At 41.6% G+C, this 19395-nt stretch overlaps 2 protein-coding genes across 7 annotated transcripts; both read right to left on the bottom strand.

Annotated features, from left to right (window-relative positions):
* Positions 1 to 222: 222 nt before the first annotated feature.
* On the bottom strand, positions 223 to 9324 carry gnl1 (guanine nucleotide binding protein-like 1). The gene is made up of 12 exons (XM_076737966.1): positions 9116 to 9324; positions 8036 to 8183; positions 7433 to 7569; positions 7162 to 7313; positions 5555 to 5626; positions 4593 to 4785; positions 4291 to 4389; positions 3993 to 4175; positions 3455 to 3633; positions 2935 to 3121; positions 2584 to 2724; positions 223 to 2489 (listed from the first exon to the last, which is right to left on the bottom strand). The coding sequence occupies exons 1-12, from the start codon at positions 9186 to 9188 to the stop codon at positions 2224 to 2226; spliced, it is 1830 nt and encodes a 609-aa protein (XP_076594081.1). The 5' UTR covers positions 9189 to 9324; the 3' UTR covers positions 223 to 2223.
* A 762-nt stretch (positions 9325 to 10086) lies between these two features.
* Positions 10087 to 18626, bottom strand: znf384b (zinc finger protein 384 b). Of its 6 annotated transcripts, none has more exons than XM_076737803.1 (11): positions 18401 to 18626; positions 16805 to 16872; positions 16445 to 16667; positions 15820 to 15933; positions 14993 to 15147; positions 14824 to 14915; positions 13846 to 14070; positions 12058 to 12225; positions 11850 to 11928; positions 11561 to 11719; positions 10087 to 11416 (listed from the first exon to the last, which is right to left on the bottom strand). In XM_076737803.1, the coding sequence occupies exons 2-11, from the start codon at positions 16868 to 16870 to the stop codon at positions 11033 to 11035; spliced, it is 1665 nt and encodes a 554-aa protein (XP_076593918.1). In that variant the 5' UTR covers positions 16871 to 16872; positions 18401 to 18626; the 3' UTR covers positions 10087 to 11032. The 6 variants fall into 6 exon arrangements, with proteins under 6 accessions (XP_076593918.1, XP_076593919.1, XP_076593922.1 ...); XM_076737804.1 differs by having other exon boundaries at positions 17996 to 18619; XM_076737807.1 differs by lacking the exon at positions 13846 to 14070 and having other exon boundaries at positions 17996 to 18619.
* Between the last annotated feature and the right edge of the window lie 769 nt (positions 18627 to 19395).

Here is a 19395-nt window from a genome sequence, read left to right as displayed (position 1 = left end):
CTTAATTATGCACATTTGAAATTAGTGAGCACTGGAATGGTGTGTGTGTGTGTGTGTGTGTGTGTGTGTGTGTTTGAATAAAACCATAAGTCAGAAAGGGTTTGTCACTGAAAGACCTTTTCCTGATAATAATTTAATAATAACCTACATGCATCATCTCCACACAAGCTACAAGCAAATATCTTAAAGCTAAAATAAAATACAAAAACAGTCAGGCACCTAGATGGTTTAGAGGATTATTTTCTTTTATTGCAGAAAGCAGTCCAGTCATTATTAGGCATACTAGGAATGAAATGAGGAATGCAGCAAATAACCTGAACACACCTCAAGCCTTCACAATACACTCTCCAGACGCTGCCCGCCTGTAATATTTCCAAGAAAACAAAAATCCACATCAACACAACCAAAAGTTTGTTGTGTATCTAACAGCATGGTAGTGGTGAGTGACTAATTACACTGTACCAATGGTAGAAATGACTGCATGTGACTGCAGTGTGATGCATTACACAGTAACACAGCACTGTGCTGTTCAGTTCCCTCAATGAGGTAAAACCACAGCACACAATAACGCAGCACTCAGGATTGGAGCGGGGCCATCACACATCACAGAGAAAGAAAGACCGGTCCAACGGCAAAAATGTCAGTTTTCTCTAGTTTCAACAGAAAGTGTAGCGGTGACGAACACTGACAATCGTCTGCAGCAGGTGTCTGAACAGCATTACAACATCTGACCTTGAAACTGAGCAGTGTCGAAGGCTTTATTCATACGATCAACGACGGAGCACAGATGGAGTGTGTGATGTTATTTATAATGATGGACAGATGGAAGCCAAGATGGCCAGTCTCTCTTTCTGTGTGGTTAAAGGAATAGTTCGAAATTTGGTAAATATACTTATTCAGAGATTAATTCCACTCTCAAGTGTGGCAAATATGAAGCTGCAGCTAGAGGTCAGTTTGCTTAGCTTAGCACAAAGACTGGAAACTTGGGGGGGGGGGGGGGGGGCTTGCCTGGTTCTGTCCAAAAGTAACAAAATCTGCATAACAGCAACTTTAAGACTCACTAATCACAACATTATATCTGGTTTGTTAAATCCATACAAATCCTCCTGTTTCCAGTCTTTGTGCTAAGCTAAGCTACTCTCTGACTTCATATTTACCAGAGAGATACAAGAGCGGCATCTGTCCTCTCAGATAACTCTCAGGAAGAACTTTCCAACTTTCCAAAATGTGGAACTATTACTCTAACGGATTTTTAAGCAGTCTCTGTTGGATCAAACCCACTGTACTGCCAGATAAACTTGCTGAATGTGTAGCCAAACTCCTGAACTAAACACTGTACATCTCAATCAGCATCAAAGGATCATTTTTGAAGTAGTTAAAACACTACAGGTTAAATTCCTGAAACAGCCTCATCCAGCAACACAGGATTCAACAACCCTTCCCTCCCCCATCCCATTTTTTTTAAATTCCTACTGACTTTATAGAACCACACCAAGTAAAACATCACTCTCAGATACAGTATAATCGAAATCAAAGCCCAGTTCAGATGAATGAACCTCTAACAGAGCCGTAATACTGATTTTATCCATTCCACTTCTATGGTCTAATTTCCCATATCCCCATCCCACACCCTTAAACCAAAGCTGTGACAAACGATGGTCTGTAAAGAAGATTTTGAGTCTTGTTCTTAAATCTTCAGCTGCTCTGAGAGCCAAATGGCTGCTCCAGTGAATGACATCGTATCGACAGTGCTTCTGATTTGATTTATCGTCCTCTCCTCAACTTTGGCATCTCAGCTGTGAAGTCACTTATCAATAAAGAGATTGAAAACCGATTGCTTAATTATTCCAGGCTGAGGGGAGTTACTTTGTTCATTTGTTTCTGAGAACTACATGCAAAAAAAATAAAAGAAATAAGAGGGAAAAAGAAAGATTAAACCAAACCAAACCCATTTCTGGAAGCAACATTAAAGAATAAGTTTCATGGATGAACAAGCAGAGCAGAGGCACAGCATGGAATACATGAATATGCTCTGTACTGTATATTAAAGGGAGAAGGAAACAGGGTCAATGAATTAGAGGAGATCATGTAATGACGAGAGGAGTGGGGTGCAAGAAAAAGAGAGAAGGAATGCAGATTCAGGGAAAAAAGGAATGAAGAAAGCACTGGGGTAAACAGGGAAAGGAGGGAAGAGGAACTTCCTGCTCGTCTTTCCCTCCGTTATCACTCACACTCATTTTCCCGAAGGACATTGTACATGTTGACAGTGAAGCCAGGCGGCTTGTCGTCCTTCCGTCTCGGACGTCCAAACCCCTCGTCTTCATCATCGCCATCCTCATCGTCGTCTGCGTCACGGTCTCTCTCTTCCTCCGGCTCGGTGCTGGACTCTCCGTCCTCGTCATCGTCCCTCTCTCCTGTTCCTTCCTCCTCTGCCGTCCTTCCTTGAAGAGCCATAATCTCCGGCAAGTCTGGGTGATTTTCCCAGTGCTCTGTAGACCGGAAATAATCCCCAGAATAAATAAACTTTAACTTTTCAAATACTCTTGAAGCTGAAATGCTGATTCATGAAAGAGGCTCTTTTACCTCTCAGGCAGCTGTAGCCAGGTGGTCTCAGGCAGAGGCACAATCTGCCATCGATTGCCAACCGCAGGAGACTGTTGGCTGCACGGTAAACATCGTTGCGAGCTGCTTTTGCTGTTTTATAGCCTCTCCTCTCTGCCCATGCTAAAGACATGGAAAGAGAGGGAGCATTTTGTGTTAGTGACAGTGCAACACATCATGGTAACAGCCAAATGTTAATGATAATGGGCCATGACTTTGGTGCCTATATAGGGAAGTTGGCCATTTGCCTCTGAGGAGCTGTGCACGTATGATTCCCAACATTTTAAAACATACAACCAATTACATGGTTGCTGTCACTGAGACACAACTTACCCTCACACACATCCCAGGCAGTCCAGCTGAGCTCTTCAGACCCCTGGTTTCCTTGGTGCGGGTTGTTCTCCAGCAAACTGGGATGTTTAAGCTTCAGCACAGAGAGGAAAGGGGTCCTTTCGCACAGATAACCAACTGAGCTGTATGGCTCCTGCAGCTGAGACACCGGGTAGATGCCTGCGAGAATCTTGAGAAAATAAAAGAATGGCAAAGATGAAAGACAAGAAGGAGAAAGAAAAAGATCAATAAGATGAATCAAAATCATCAAAATCATTTTCGAAAATGACAAGATAGTATCCAAACACTGCCTGAAAAGTTGAGCAGACATCACACAAAACAACTCTGGAATTCAACAAGAGCCTTTGAAAGATAAGTGGGAATGCACAAAATCGATAATCCCTTTTCCCAGAGGTGTGTGAGTGAGTGTGCTGTTCAACACGATTAAGTTTCTATTGAGCCTAAACAGGCAAGTAAACTCCAAGTCACATCTGGTGTCAAGTACACAAAAGTGAGCTTGTACCTGCAACTGTTTATCAACACGGGAAGGGAAAACCAGTCCAGGGCAGTCGCAGAGTTTCACTGTCTGGGTGAGGTAGTAGGTCTGGAAGTATTTGGTGTGGCCTGGGGTTCGAGATACACTCACCACCTTCCTCCCCACCAGGCTGTTTATAACAGATGACTTTCCAACATTTGGAAAACCTGGAGGGGGAGAAACAATGGGTTAAAGATCTTTAATATCTACAAATGATGTTCCTAATCTGGTTTGGTAATGTTGGCCTGAAACTGTCCAGTGAACTGGTTCAAGGACATTCTTTATTCATTTTCACATGCGATTTACATTACATGGACATGTTTTTCATGTCATAGCAGATGAAATTTCTGTGGATTATAATGGGAGAAGAACATTCAGCAGGTCCAATCAGGGATACACTGGGCCTTGTTTTCTCTCCTAATCCCACTAAAGTGAAATAATATCAACTGCTTTGGAATAATTCTAAGAAACTTCCACTGAATCTGGAAAAAAGGTTCAATTTCTCAGTGAAAACTCAGGCACATACCTATGCAGCCCAGTGTGAGAACCCCATCTTTGTAGAGCTCTTGGGATGGGCTGCTCATCTCCATCGCGCTGTCACTTTGATGCTCCATCAGCACAGACTCTGCTCCTTCATCTGGCCGCTCACAGTCCAATCGCTCGGCGACAGCATCTCTCTGAATCTTCTGCTCCCAGCTGGACAGATCAACTTTGAAAACAAGAGGTAACACTTATGACCATCAACACTAATGTGCATATACTAAGAGTCAACTTCACAGAGTGAACAACTTCTATTATGATGGCTTTATTCTGAGTATGTCCACCTCTCCCTGCTGTGATCTCCTGACAGGCCTTCAGAATATCTATAGGACCTCCAGCGTGACTCCAGCCAGCATTCCTCCTCATCCTCTTCTTCTGGAGCACTACAAACCAGCAGACAGACAGATTGTTATTCTTACTGCAACAAGAGCCAGTCAGGCTATTCTGGTGATACTGCACTCAAATAAATTCACTGAGTGACAGGTTTATTTAAATTTTGAAGTCTGTCTGATGTCATCTTTCATGTGTTTCACTCAGTCCTCCTCTTATTCCATCAGCTTCTCCCTCCTACTCTCCCTCTCCTCACCTGTGCTGTAGGGCTGTCCAGGGTGGGAGGTGAAGCAGACTATTTGCAGGTGGGGGAACTGGGAGGTCATGTAGTGTTTCCAGGCGATCACCAGTGGGGGAGGACACAGGTCGGCTTTGTTCAAAACCAAGACCACCTGCTTCTGGAGATCTCCTGTGATGTAGTGGTACAGGTCTGGAGGGAACTGCAGCACCTGAGTTGGTTTACATGAGGATACCCCTTATTAAAATAGTAATTATGTCCTATTGAAGAAGAAAACCACGACATGACATCTTTATTAATAGGAACAAGATGTGTTGCGCTGTTTTTAACTTTACATTAATATGGGAAACTCTAAATGGAGGAGGTGAGAAGTTAGAATAAGTATGTCAGGAGCTGATGTCTTATAATTAGAACCAAGAACCGGATTTAATTTTAACTTGGAATCAAATGACACCGACACATCTTGAACATGGAAGAATGTTAAATGCAACCATTTTTCCTGAGTTTATCAACAAAACTACTGCAATACATGTAAGATTTATGGAGAAACAAACTGTCAATTGTGAAATACAGATAGACACTGCTGAACTGAACTGTGGATCTGAGGATCTAATTTATCTAAGTAAAAACTTGACAGTTCATTTTGTTGTCAAACAATAAGAGCCAGATTTTCCTATAACCACAGCCAAATGCTCATAAAACTCAATTTTAACTAAAACCGTAGACCTGGTAAAATGTCAGTGTGTGTTTGAAGTTGAAGTATCAGATGAAGATATAACATTACACATCCTTTACAATATGGACAATGATTTTAGGTGACTAAACTGACAAAGAAAAACAAATCTGTGAAAATTTATCAGCCTGTCAGGTAAATAAAAGGATAAAGAATAAACCATGTCAGACATTCAGATGGATGTTGACTGTGTCTCCATCTACTGGCCTGATCCATCCTGCAGGCTTTTACTCAGAAGATCACCTACCGGGTGCCTGATGTCCACGATGAGCAGGATGACATCTGACATCTCCAACACTCTCCATAGCTGCCTCCATGTCTAAAAGGAGGTAAAGAGGAGTAGGAAGTGAGGTGAGGTTTAATGTAAACAAAACAAAGCTAATAAGCAATTTCTGTTCTTATTTGCCATGACAGTGAATTAAGAGACAACGGTAAAAGATAAGAGCTACTTACAAGCTAATATTTATTATTCTGATTCCTGTAATGCTCCTTTATAATGCAATAAAAATCATCTGCAGCCCAACCGGCTAAACAACCTGCTCAAACAATCAGCTGATTCATACAGCATGTTATTTTTCCATCACTTTGATCCTCAGCTCCACTTAAAAAGCCATCATCTCCAGATTACTGAGAGTCACTTATCAAACCACCAGCTGCTCAATGCCTGCCATGTGCCTCCTGAGCTCAACCCACGCTTTTAAATTAAATGATCTGCAGCGTTTTTGATTTTGAACTGCACCGAAGATGCAATGGTACTTTGCCCCCGGTGGAAAATGCCAGCCAATACCCAGGTATGCCATAAAATTCTTACACATCCTTCCCTGAGCCAACTTTACCACAATGAAATGTTCAGTTCATGGTACATCATGGAAACTCATTAACAGGCAGGATTACTTTGTCCTGTTATGTGTTGTTAAGGGTTCGGCAAGAGTCCTAAATACTCATTTGCACAGGAAACGTGCAGGCAGGGCAAGCTTTAAAACATGCTTCTTTTATAACAAAAATGATACTACAGCTGCAAGCTAAAGCTACTGCTGTCAGCTGAAGAAAACAATTAATATTGGGGGAGAGAGGATCAAAAGCAAGTGTGTACACCAGAGAAGGTTACTAAATGGAGCTGAGGACACATTCATTCATTCATGGAGCCTTCACAGATGTACAAGTTACCCAAGCCATGGACATCAACACAACCCTATACCATCACAGAGGCTGACTTTTGGACTTTGCACTGGTAACAATCTGGATGGTCCCTTTTCTCTTTAGCCAGAGGACACAGCATCCATGATTTCCAAATCAATCTGGACTCATCAGACCACAGCACACTTTTTCACTTTGTGTCAGTCCGTCTCAGAGGAGCTCTGGCTCAGAGGAGTCAGTGGATGTTGTTGAAATAAGGCTTTCACTTTGCACAGTGGAGTCTTAACTCGCCTTTGTAGAGGCAGCGATGAACACTGTTTACTGACAATGGTTTACCAAACTGTTCCCGAGCTCGAGTGAAATCCCTAAATTCCTTACTAACTGTGCACTGAGGCATGTTGTTCTGAAACTGTTGGACTATTTGTCCACACAGTTTTTCAGTGGTGAACTTCACCCCATCCTTGCTTGTGAAGGACTGCGCCTTTCGAGGATGTCCCTTTCATACCCAATCATGACACTATCACCTGTTACCAATGAACCTGCTTACCTGTGGAATGTTCCAAACAGGTGTTTTTGGAGCATTTCCCAGTCTTTATGTTGCTCCTGTCCCAACTTGTTTGAAATATGTTGCTTGCAAAAAGAAAAGGACTTTGTGGCCTAGCACTGGCATTTTGATGGTCAAAAAGCCCTCACAAGTGTCTCAATTAAGTAACTTACCTCCAGATTGTGCTCAAAGTGGCTGAGAGACCCAGGTGGGTTTCTGGAGTGCAGGTCATCCAGGAAGTCTCTGTACGACTTCTCCTCTTTCCTCAACAGGTTCTCTCGTGTCATCTCATAATTCCAGGATGGCCGTCGTGGGAAACCAAGACCTGCCGGGAATAATCAAGTTTCAGTGTGTCAAGCAGTGACACACTCCATTAACCTACTCTGCTCATATGTATGGCTTATTTTGAGACTGTCATGTGAAAGCAGTGAGAAACAGCCAGACCTTTCTCTGAGGGGTAGATGTCATTGATGTTCATCTCAAGTTCTTTGTCTGAGATGGGCTGTAGCACCTTCTCCCGGGCCAACTTCTTCCTCTTTTCCACATCCTCTTTACTCTCTTTCTCAAAGTGCAATCGGAATCTGAGTGGAGGAGTGCGCGGGGGCGTCAATAAGGAAACTTTAAATATTCTCCTAGCATTGAGTTGCTATATCTAAGTATTGATGTTATTAATCATTTTCAAAATGTGCAAGTTTCAAACATAAGCTACCTTTTCTAGATTTAACTTTATATCACACACTTAAGAAACAGATGTCTAGGTCAATGCTAGATGAGAACAGATGAGCCAAATTAATGCAAACAAGGTATAAGCTATATCCAGTAAAATAGCCATTAAAATACAATGTCAGTAGTCTGACATATGCGAATTATTTATCACTGAGTAGCCACTTTTAGCTAATTGAGGCATCCTGCTGCTGCTCCAGGCAATGCATTCTAGGTATACTTGAATGAAAATGCACATTTTGTATGTATCCCAGCAGAATTTCAAATCTTTCACAATGCCATTCTTTTAATGAAAGTGAATCAAAGTATGATACGAAAACTCACCTGTTGGGGTCATATCTACCTTCTCTGTTGAAGGGCTGCTGATTTATTCTCCTAACATCAGTGGTCTCACTGTCTGAGGTGTCTGACTGTCGCTCGCCTCCTCGCTCCACACTGGCATTACGGCTGCTCGGCCCAGAACCTGTGTCACCTGAAGTCGAAGGCAGTCAGGGATCACAGCCAATTATACATCATGTGCCAATAAGCTTTCTTGACTTCAAAACGATGATGTTCTTCTTCCACTCACAGTGGATCTTACAGACATTGATATTCTTCTAATCAGGTGTCCTCACCCAAGTCCAGGAGTTTTCAAACTGTTCTGACAGCTTGATGGCAAGTCTACACTGAGCAATGAGCATTAACGTTGAACAGAGGACAGGGCCTGGCCTTGATATGAAAATGAATAATCTTCTGAGAAGTCATGGTATAACTGAACTGCAAATGCGTTAATGAGTCCCAAATTTGCAATTATGAAGTCTATATTTTTTAAATGTGAAGGAATACTGAAGAATATGTTAATAACCTTACTGAACCTGGTGGTAATTAACTCAAACAGTCACACAAATACGTTTTGGTAATGAGATGATGTCCGATGACTGTGTCCTTTGCTAATACCTGCATGCACACAGACATCTTTGAGCCAACATGTTTCATTACTGTTAAGTGGTGTTTTGAAATTGATCTGTAAGTGACCGTGCTCTGCCCCACGGCCTCTGCAACTTTGACACTCTACCTTGTATTGTAAGGGCTAAAAATCTAATACATCTGCAATTTTTAACGCTTTAGTGACGTATGTGCTAGCCTGTGCTATTCCGTTGTAACGTTTACAGTTACTATTTACACTCGTCAAGTCCGAAAGGTAAGTTATATCATACTGCTTGTTATTACAGTTAGCTAACAGCAAACATGTAGGTTTATTTTACGGGCTAGCTAAATTAAGTGGTCCTTGAAAATCTTAACCCAGCACCGCTCAAACACACATATGTTAGTCCTCCACACGTTTAACTCAGTTTTGGAGCACGAACCGTTAGCTAGCTGCTAACTCTAGCATAGTAACGCTAACAGCAAATGTAGTAAGGTTACCTCTCTTTCTCTCCCGTTTGACTTGAAGCTGTTTCTTCTTCTGTTTGTTGCTAAATGGCTTTTTCCGAGGCATATTTAAAAATTATATATATGTATAGCTATGTACTGTATATTGCTACCTACAGCTTGTCACACAGCTTTCTTATTGACGTTATTTACATGGGTGAAGTTTCTCGACTCCTACACTTTTCAGTGACGCCATATCCACTGCAGACTGCAGAGAATGGTGGACCAAACCACATTTCAGTGTTCACGAACTGTCCGAGTTTGCATCAATTTGCCTTTAGATTATTTTAATCTTATTTAGACTGAGCTTTACAGCGAGTTAACGTCATTGTCCCAAGTATCATCATCTATGTTCACCGAGAAAATATTGGCTAAATTGACAATAAACCCCCTCATGTTTAATGGTGCAGTCCACTTTCGTAAACACCTCACACATTCGCACATTCCAGGGGAGCAAACATTCTTAAAACAGTACATACACCTGAACGCACCGCAGCATCATTAAGTGTCATTAAGACCATCTGGCAGAACACAAGCCAATATACTGTTTGCTTCCCTGTTTTTTCCGGTGTTAAATATCTCAAATACTTGTTTTTCAACAAAAATAAAAGGGATTTACTGTAATGAATGTAGTGCTCAAATATTTGATTAATCAATCACTCAACTGACAGAAAGTTATTCAGTAACCCTTTTGATAATTTATAATTTGAAACGTTATAAAAGTACTGATCCTGAGCCAAAATGTAAAACATTCACTTTGTGGCTTCTTGAATCCGATTATTTGATATTGAGCATATTTAGGATTTAGACTACAATCAATCTATTTGGGCATTTTCACTCACAAATGATTCATGAATTAATTGAGAAACTAGTCATCAATGAAAATCTCTTCATGACGCCAATATGTCACATAAAGGACACACTTAATTTGTTATTAGACTGAAACTGAATAAATGCCAGTGAGAAATATTTCATATGATTTATTGTATTATCAGCCAAAAAAACAAAACAAAACACGAATTTCAGGTGTCAGTATGTCTATAAAGAAGTATTATAAACATTGTCATTGTGGAAGTATAATAGCAAGAACACATTTGGATAACATTACTTTTCGGACATAGACACGAAGCAGTACAATAGGATTACATGAAACGTGAAGTGGCTCATCACTTCCCTGATGGTAACGTGAAGGCCTGTGAATGGATCTAAGTAGGTTATATGGATGACCACATCCTTGAACACACAATCATACTTTAGAAACTGGAAGTATATATCTATATATATATACTTAATTGATATTTTGTCTTTCTTGAAAAGGAAATAACCTCTAAGTCCCTTTTAAGGTTTAAAAGAATTAACTGCAGGCATGTATTTTACAACATAGTAGAGGTATTAACACTGATGTAAAAACTGAAAGTCTCTGTACGAAAGTATAAAAATTTACCTTCACAGTCAACAGAGTGGCCATAAATTGCCATGACCAAAGCTGCATTGGTGGGGAAGAGCAGGAAGTGATAAAACGACAACAAAGAGCAGCACTGTCTCTTTGACTCCCTTTCCTATCATAAAACCATCACTGTGATGGACTGAAACATACTTTATTGCAACCCGTACATGCATTTTCTGCTCAGACAGGACACCTTAGCGAAATGAAAACAAATCAAACGAGACAGAAAGAAAAAAAAAAAAAGAGACAAACTAAAAAAAATAAAACAAAATTATAGCCACCAGTAAACTTTTCACCATATTGTTTGTCTTGTCTGCCTCAAAACATAGTTCAGGCACAGTCATTTGTGTGTTCCAAAGTTCTTGTATCATCTTAATATTGCTTTTATCCTTTGACTTTCCATCCTCCATTTCTTGAATTAATTTTATCTTCCCCATCCCCCAAGCTCGATCCTTTCATCACCTCTAAGAGTTGAGGTGCTCCACTTGAATGGTGGACGCTGACACAGTGAGACAGAGGTCCTTGTGGGAAGTAATGTCTGCTACACCAACTGGTTTGTACTGGATGTCACTGGCAGACACTGTCTTATACTGGTGCAGGTCAAACGGACAGGAGATGGTGTCTGTCTGGGGGTAGGTGCTCTGGCTCTGTCCCTGCTGGCCTCCGCCCGCTCCTCCACTCCCAGCTCCCCCAGGTCGGCTCAATCCTCCATCTGCACTCTCTACCTGGCTCTGAGCTCCAGCCTGGCCTTGGCTTTGGTTCTGGTTCTGTTGTGTCGGCTGTGCGACTGCCGATGCAGTCAACTGGTCTGAGTTGTGTTTCTCCATGTGTTTCACCAGATACGTCTCCTGAGATGAGGGGAGGATAGGCAGAGGGGAAACAGTGGACACATGACTACATGGTGTAAAGTAGCTGCCAGCTGTCTGATGCCAGAGAGGCGATTCATAGCGTTTCATGTAGAAATGTTCTTCAGAAATGGACATTTGTCTTACTGAGGTATAAGTGCGGTTGCAGAGACCACACGAGTAGATCCTCGCATGTTTGACCGTGTGTGTGGACATGTGCACCTCCAGGCTTGCTGCATCTATGTATCCTTTATTGCAGTTTGAGCACTTATAAGGCTTGTCCTTGTTGTGCTGACGCCGGTGGGACTGGAAATGGCGAATGAAAAAAAAATTTAAAAAAAACTTTTACAGTAAAGCAAACTATCGTGTGGCACAGGTAAAAACAAAAGCATTGCACGCACTCACTGTATGAGAAGAAAACTGAATTCTATCACACCTGTAAATTTGAGAGTTGAGTGAAGCTTTTCTCACAGCCTGGATGGGTACACTTGTATGGTCGATCTCCAGTGTGAATCCTTAATAGAAAATACAAATAAACACTTACATTTACATACGTGGACTCCAGTTACCTTCATGGTGATCTAACCTGACCTAAGAAAGAAACTGAGGCAGAAGAGAAACCTAAGAAGCGGTGACTCACTTACCTGTTATGCTGCTGCAGGTGACTGAGCTGTCTGAAGCACTTTTGGCAGTAGGAGCAGGTGTAGGGTTTCACTCCGGTGTGGATGCGGACATGCTGGGCCAGGTAGCTAGAGTTGGCAAATGACTTGGTACAATGGAGACACTTGTGAGGCTTTGACTCTGTGTGGTTCCTGATGAGGGCAGACAGGAGGGTGAAAGAGAAAGGGAAACAGGACTGAGAAAAAAACACAACACCGTGCTTGACACACACTTCAAAGCGATTGCCTCAGATTATCAAAACCTGTCAGGAAGGCCATTCCAGACAAGTCAAGAGAAGACTGGAGCACTAAAACATTTTAACTCGCAACAAAAGCCAACAAAAGGTTTGCATTTTTGCCTCTCTACGCAGCATCAGTTGTAATTTGTGTTCCTTTAAATTTCAGCATATTCACAGAATAGCAAAGCAACAGAATGAAGAATCCTTTTTCATGCATATCATTCTGCCAGAGATGAATCGGATGTACAAACAAAATATTAAATGGAATAACTGCAATTCAAAGGTTTTACAAACACATCCATTTAAACCAACATTCCTCCAGAAATGAGCGTCAACTGATTTGACGACAGCCAAAAAGAACATCAACAGGATGACGACACAGTGAGTACAGATAGCAGAGTCCACACAATGGGTTACATGGGGAAGCACGATGGAACTAAGTCTGCCTCTAAACCTTCATTTCAACATGTATTTCTAAATGTGTAAGTGTATGTGGCAGAAGAAATGACAGAACAAACAGACAAACAAGCGTATAAAGCAGGAAAATGTGAGGAAAATGGAATGCAAACAGTACAGAGAGAAGCAAGTATTGTGCACACACACGAAAAAAAGATCAAATTTTCTCATTGTAACGCTTAATAAAAGCTCCATGCATTTCAAATGGCCATTCTTATGACTGTAGAGATAATAGGGCTGTACTGAACATCATTTATTTTTACATTCGAAGCTTCTCTTGAGGTTTTCAAGTGAAGCTTCACGTCTGTTGTCATATTTTATGATGTCATCACCCTAAAAAACAACATTTGACTCCTCATTTTGAACATCTGACTGAATAGATTAGTCTTTTTTAAATCAGCTGTCTTTAATGAATACAACTGGTCAGTTTTGTCAACATAAATACATGAAAAGCATAGAAATATACTTGTGTTTATGTATGTATTTAGAGCTCTGATACAGCCAGCTCTCTATTTGTAATCACCACTCTGTAGTCTCTCTCAGTGTCCCGCCCACAGCACTATCTGATTGTTTACTTGTCACGAGTAATAGTCTGTGAACACCGAAGGCTACTATACTACAGACAGGCAAAGCAGGACACATGCACTGTTTCGAAGGTAAGGCAGCAGATATACAGCTGAATATATAGCTGAAGCTGCAAAAAACACCACAATCTTATGATCTATCGAACATTGATTTACAATTCAAATGTCAGCATTATGAATGGAGCTTCTTACTATTCGGTGCAGCCCTAATAAATAATGGAAAATCTTCTTATGGAGAGAGCCCAACTTTAAAAGGTGTGATCTGAATTCTTATTTTTTGAAAAGGTCACATCTGGATGGATCTGGTTGCATGCGAGCCAACATCTACATGGCAGTGATATATGCATCTTTCCCCGGAGGAAGAAGAAGAAGAAGAGGAAGAAGAAGACAGGAGTCTGGGCTTCTAACAGGCATGTGGCAGGACAGGTTAACAGCACAGGGGAATATGGTACGGGGTTGGTAACGGGGAGGGGGAGGGGGGGGTTCTGCAGTACCGTGTGTGCTGCTGTAAATGACTGAGCTGCCTGAAAGATTTCTGGCAGTAGGAGCAGGTGTAAGGCTTGGCCCCGCTGTGGATGCGGATGTGCTGGGCCAGGTAGCTGGAGTTGGCGAATGACTTGGCGCAGTGAGGACACTTGTGAGGTTTGGCCTCTGTGTGCGACTTGGAGTGGATCTGCATGTCAGACTTACTGAGGAAGGTCGCCGCACACATCCGGCACCTACAGGCGGAGAGACACAGAAATGGGAGGGCGGGATGGAAGAACAAGAAGGAAGAAGAGGGACACATACACAGAAAAGGGGACACGAGAGAAGATAATGGAAAGGGAAAGGGGAAAGGAGATGATGGTTGTTGGAAGGAGACAGGGGAATAAAGCATCGGTCCACAGAAAGGAGAAAGATACGATAGAAAATGAAACTTGCAATAAAAAGGAAAATTAATGATATAATGATATTAGATAAATCAATGAAGATGGGGGGGTTAAATCAAATGTAAATGACACGTAAACACAGGGAAAGAAATCAGTGAAAACTGACAGGGAAAGGTAGGTAGATACTATAAAAAGTGAAAGAGCAGGACACAAGAGTGCTTGAGCGTTTTCAACTCAAAGAGCATGCTTTATAAAGACAAAGATGACAGTAGAGGCCAGGTAGCATTTCATTTCCAGTGTGTGCAGAGGCAGAGAGAGCGTCTATGAAGCACTGATGTATTTGTATCTCAAATACATTTAAGAGGAAGAATCCATCGGCCGCTAAAAAGCAGGCAACTTCTGCCACAGCATGCAGTGAAGTGTGTTCGGAGGAGGTGTCTGTGTGCGTCAAATGCTTATATCCAGCAGCGCCTACTTCATCTATACAAGCTCAACATCTCTATGCTGATTTCGACAGGACACAGAGGAACAAATGTGCTTGCATTCCGCAGCTAGAGCGAGGAGAAAGGGGGATGCTCAGCGGGTGCTGTTTGGACACCATACCTATATGTCTTAGTGCTATCTTTTGGGCCACGGTCTTCGTCTTCATTTGACAGGTCATACGGGTCTCCAGTGTGATGCTGCAAAGTTGTCACCTGTCAAAAATAATGTTCAGTGTTATCGGATCATCTTTGTTTTTGCGTCAGATTTCTGTGGATCTGGTTTTTCTTACCTGGCCGCCGGGTGTCAGATGAGCAAGTATCAGGGTTTCATTTCCTGGTCCACCCAGAGGACCGACCCTGGACAGCGTTGTCTTCTTCTTCCGACCTCGCTTGGAGGGCGTTGGCATCACCACCACATGAGACGCCCCATCCCCTTCTTTTTTGTCTACAGCGGGATCAACAGCAGTGGGTTAAGAGGACAGAATACTCGTTGATCTGTAAGTATACTGACATCAAACTCAAACTCAAAGTATGCTTCAGGCAGTCTAATGTTTTTAAAAGTATTTATTCTTTAAGGTGTTGAAAATCTGTTCAAAAAAACAAGCCTAACTTATCATAAAGCTGTGACAGCACCTCTTGCACTTGACATTTTAGAAAAACAGATTCACTTAAAGGTGTAGAGTCATAAGTTACTGGCACAATCTGCATCAGTATTAAGCCATTTGTTGCTTTGTAACTCCTGAGAGCAACGTCTGCTTTGAATAGTTCAATTGGGTTCATAACTCAGAGGATCTACGGCCACGAAAACCAGTAAGCAGTGACTTTTGTAAACCTGGTTCAGTCAGGCTACGCCATTACACCAAATATCGTGCACTCACTGGTTCCTCTGGGGAGTTTGTCCATCATTATATTCCATATTCCACTATTACTCTACTTGTGGCTGCAGATGCGCCAAAGAAACATTTTATGAAGTTTAATTTTTTTTTTTTTTACTTGATACTGAAATTACAAATTGTAACGTGAATGAGACATCAATCAAAAGTTCCTTACAGCATTACGTCTTAGAGCCTTATCTGAGCGAGATCGTATGGAATGTGTGTCATTATGTGCACTTCACCTGGAGAATGGAGCGCTGAAACAATCATGGTCGTTGCCGGATGACCAGAGACAAATGACTGAGAGGAGGTGGGAGAGACGAGTGTTCCCTGAGGAGTCGTGATGACCAGACCCGCTTCACCAAAAGAGGCGGCAGAAAACAAGAGACAGGAAAAAAAAAATTATCACACGTGGCAAAGGCGACAATGGGCAGTAGAAAATTAAAAGCTGATAATTGTGCACACATTTTGTATACTACACGTTAAACTTGGAGTAAGAGTAAGAAGGCACAGTCCTACTTTTCCATAGTTTGAAGACGACCCGAGGTTATAACATAAATTAAGACACATGGGTGTTAATTTACTACAGTTGTTGAACAGACAATGTAAAATGTGCTTTTAGCCCATAGTACAGCTTGGAGGGCCAACGTAACTGGAATTTTAATTTGTTCTAATCAACTAAATAATTTAATGCATCGCTGCTAATATATGGTTCAGTACTATAGTTATTAGTTCTTAATCTAGCCTCAGCCTTTGGTGTTCGTCTCATATGAAACTGTACATTTATTATTAGAAATGATGTCAAATGCATGGTGGAATAACCAGCCTCACACCGAGAGAGGCTTCTCCTTGCAGAAACAGACTCACCTGCTGTCATGATGCCTGTGGAGGGGACAGGCAGCATGTTCTGGGTGCTGTGTGGAGGGTGGAGGGACGCCACACTACCAGCCTGCCCTCCTCCATCTGTCTTTGTCCCAGGAGTGGGGATGGTGAGAAGAGCTGTTTGGTAGTGGGATGCAGAAGGCGGAGGGAAGGAAGCACTCTTCTCCTGTTGCTCTTTCACCTTGTTCAGGAACATAGCATTCTCAATCTGTCGGTAGAGAGGAGATTTTTGATCTAACGGACTGGACTCCCTCAGTCCTCTTGGAGTCACACTCCTCAAAGGTGCTTCTTCTTCACAGCAATCATGAAGAAGTGACACACGCTTGATTTCTTGTGCAGACTTACCTGTCCTGGTACGGTGGGGATGGGCGACCAGAAATACGATGAATTAAAATGAGAATCTTCCATCATTCCTGCAAAGACACAAAAAGAGCAACAATGAATTACTGTGATGACCAAGTCAGTGCTACCACTGGTTACTTTGCAGTAATAAATAGGACATAACATTGATAAAAAAAAAATAAAAAAAAAGACATAACCAACAGCGCACAGACCACAGCAGTTTAAAGACACAACCCCACTTCTCTCAGATGATCCCTAAGTAAATAAAAGTGGAACTCATCAAGTATTTGAGACAGCAGCTGTAATTTCTTCAGTTGAAAATCATAGATTGGTTCTTCATATCTAATAGATAGATCACGATATTGTGCAGTTTTGGGTGATGCTGTTAATAAATAGCATCACAAAAATGAGCTGCCGTGCCTCCATTAAAGCCCAGGTTTTTCCATTAAACAAAATGTAATTTTCACTTAAACATTATCAAAGCAGCCAGTGATGGGGTTTAAATTTGGATCAAAACTAATATAACAGATATATTGTCATTTTTATTGCATGTATTCTTCTTCCTTGCCAAAACATGGCCCCTGCATTACCCATAATGCAACTCTATATAGCACAAAAACACCAGATGACTACTCTACGCTAGTAGCGGCTAGTGAAGCCTCGACGTGCTAGCCTCTAGCCGAAATGAGGAGTCAGCCACAGAGGTCTGTTAAACTCCCTCCTTTCTAACTCGACACCTACAGATTATTTTGATTTTCTAATTTGTTGCTGTCAGCCCCAACTGACGCAGACTCGAGTGACATCACTTGAGGCGATTTATCAGACAGCGCCCTCTGGAGCCCCAAAACGCTTTCCACATATACAGCTGTACTGCCTAACACCTTTAAAAAAACTACTGTCAAAAGTCCAATTAATAACAGAGGCTCACAGAGGTAAACTGACTGATAAGAGGAAATATAAAGGTTTAATAACTAACTAATTAAAAGAGGCACAATGGGAAGTGACCATGAATACGGTCTGAAAACAAAATAACATGTTAGGAACATGTTAAGATTGGCTCTGTACAGTGAACAGTGTACATTAAAGCTCGCTTATGACATTGATCATGTAATGTAATATTTAACTTTCTTCACTGGATTTCAGCTGTAAGGTTGTGTATTTAATGGCTGTGAGCACCGACACACAGACGCTAACCTCAGTTCTGTATTTACAGCTGATTCAACTTCTCAGCTGTGAAGTGTTCAGTGACCAGAAAATCACCAAATACCGCCAACTTTTAAGAAAAGCCACAAATCAAATGTACGACATGTTTAGAATAAGCCGCAGCTCAACAGAAGGACTCCATTTCGACTCCTCGCATCTTGTAGTTAATCAGGCCCGACGGACTGATTAACACACAGTTAGCTAGCAGGCAGCACAGTGTGTCTGTAGTGCCCTCCTGCCTGGGAAAAAAATATCAAGAAAAAAAAAAAAAACCAAAGGATAAAAAAACCGAAGCGAAGAGAAAAAAACCCAGCAGACCGTCCTCACAGACTTCCGGCTGTGGAGACGGGTGGAGAGGCGGCAGCAGAGTCATGCAAATCTACCAAAAAATACTACCGACTGCATGGAGAAGAGCGGCGGTCACCGGTACGACGGCTCCGTCTGCGGCCCCGGAACTCTCGTGGCTCCGGCCAATTTGGAAATAGTTTCCAAATCTGTCCAAATTCCTGCAAACCTGTGAAGTTTCCCCCCCCTCTTGTTTTTTTTTTTCTTTTTTTTTTTTTTTTCGCCCTCCGGTGAAGCAGCTGCCTCGTCTAAGCTTCACTTCCTCCGGATAAGGTCGTCAGACAAAAGAAGCGCGTGTGTTGATGTCACTTCCTGTGATTGAGGGACAGTTAATTTAAAAATGTCTGAGATGTTGACATGCTCTTGATGAGCTGGTTGGCGTCCGTACAGCAGCTGTTAAAGAGCGAGTCTTCGCGGATTTAAGCCACATCTCTTCTTTACTGTTTGGGTTTCACTTTGTTGCGTTTGAGCTCCAAGTTGTGAGGAGAGGCAGCCACTGTGATATATTCACGTGCTGTCGGAAATGACAGTAGCCCAGTAGAAACACTGCTTGGCCTAGAGCTGCGATGAGTAGTCAATTAATTGCTTTGTTGTGTCACAGAAAAATAAAATTGCTTAATGTAATAATCGATTAATGGATTAAACTACTCTTCTAGAAAAAAAAAAAAATAATAAAAAAAATTTAATGGTTTCAGCTTCAAATGCTGATTTTCTTTACTACATTGGAATAAATGGAATATTTTGACCTTTTGGGTGTTGTCCAGACAATAAAAAAGACACTTTGAGGTTGCTGCAATTTTTTTAGTTCAGTTTTTGGTACCATGACATCACACAAAATGATTGCTCCACATAAGGACAACCCCACAGTATCATACGTTTTACCACAATATAATACATCTGTCACTGGTGCACCATTTTTTTAAAACTTACATTTAAAGGTTGCCTTCTTGACAGTTGATTGTACAAGTATGCAATTTATTATTTACACTGTATGTCATTTTGCCTTGTCTATGAACCCCAGTTTGTATACTTACTAACACTTGGTG

Source organism: Chaetodon auriga, chromosome 8 (genome assembly GCF_051107435.1).
Source record: "Chaetodon auriga isolate fChaAug3 chromosome 8, fChaAug3.hap1, whole genome shotgun sequence".
In the NCBI taxonomy this organism is placed as follows: Eukaryota; Metazoa; Chordata; class Actinopteri; order Chaetodontiformes; family Chaetodontidae; genus Chaetodon; species Chaetodon auriga.
This window is presented reverse-complemented; position numbering and strand designations above follow the sequence as displayed.

Coding starts and splice junctions, on each gene's coding strand:
- gnl1 (XM_076737966.1), bottom strand. CDS start 9,188: ATGCCTCGGAAAAAGCCATTTAGCAACAAACAGAAGAAGAAACAGCTT. Junction 4,786..5,554: donor TCGTGGACATCAGGCACCCG/GTAGGTGATCTT, acceptor AAACCAACTCAG/GTGCTGCAGTTCCCTCCAGA. Junction 2,725..2,934: donor TGCCTGGGATGTGTGTGAGG/GTAAGTTGTGTC, acceptor CCATGTCTTTAG/CATGGGCAGAGAGGAGAGGC.
- znf384b (XM_076737801.1), bottom strand. CDS start 16,966: ATGTTATGTCCTATTTATTACTGCAAAGTAACCAGTGGTAGCACTGAC. Junction 12,226..13,845: donor CATTTACAGCAGCACACACG/GTACTGCAGAAC, acceptor TGCCCTCATCAG/GAACCACACAGAGTCAAAGC. Junction 11,720..11,849: donor CTCAACTCTCAAATTTACAG/GTGTGATAGAAT, acceptor CGCCATTTCCAG/TCCCACCGGCGTCAGCACAA.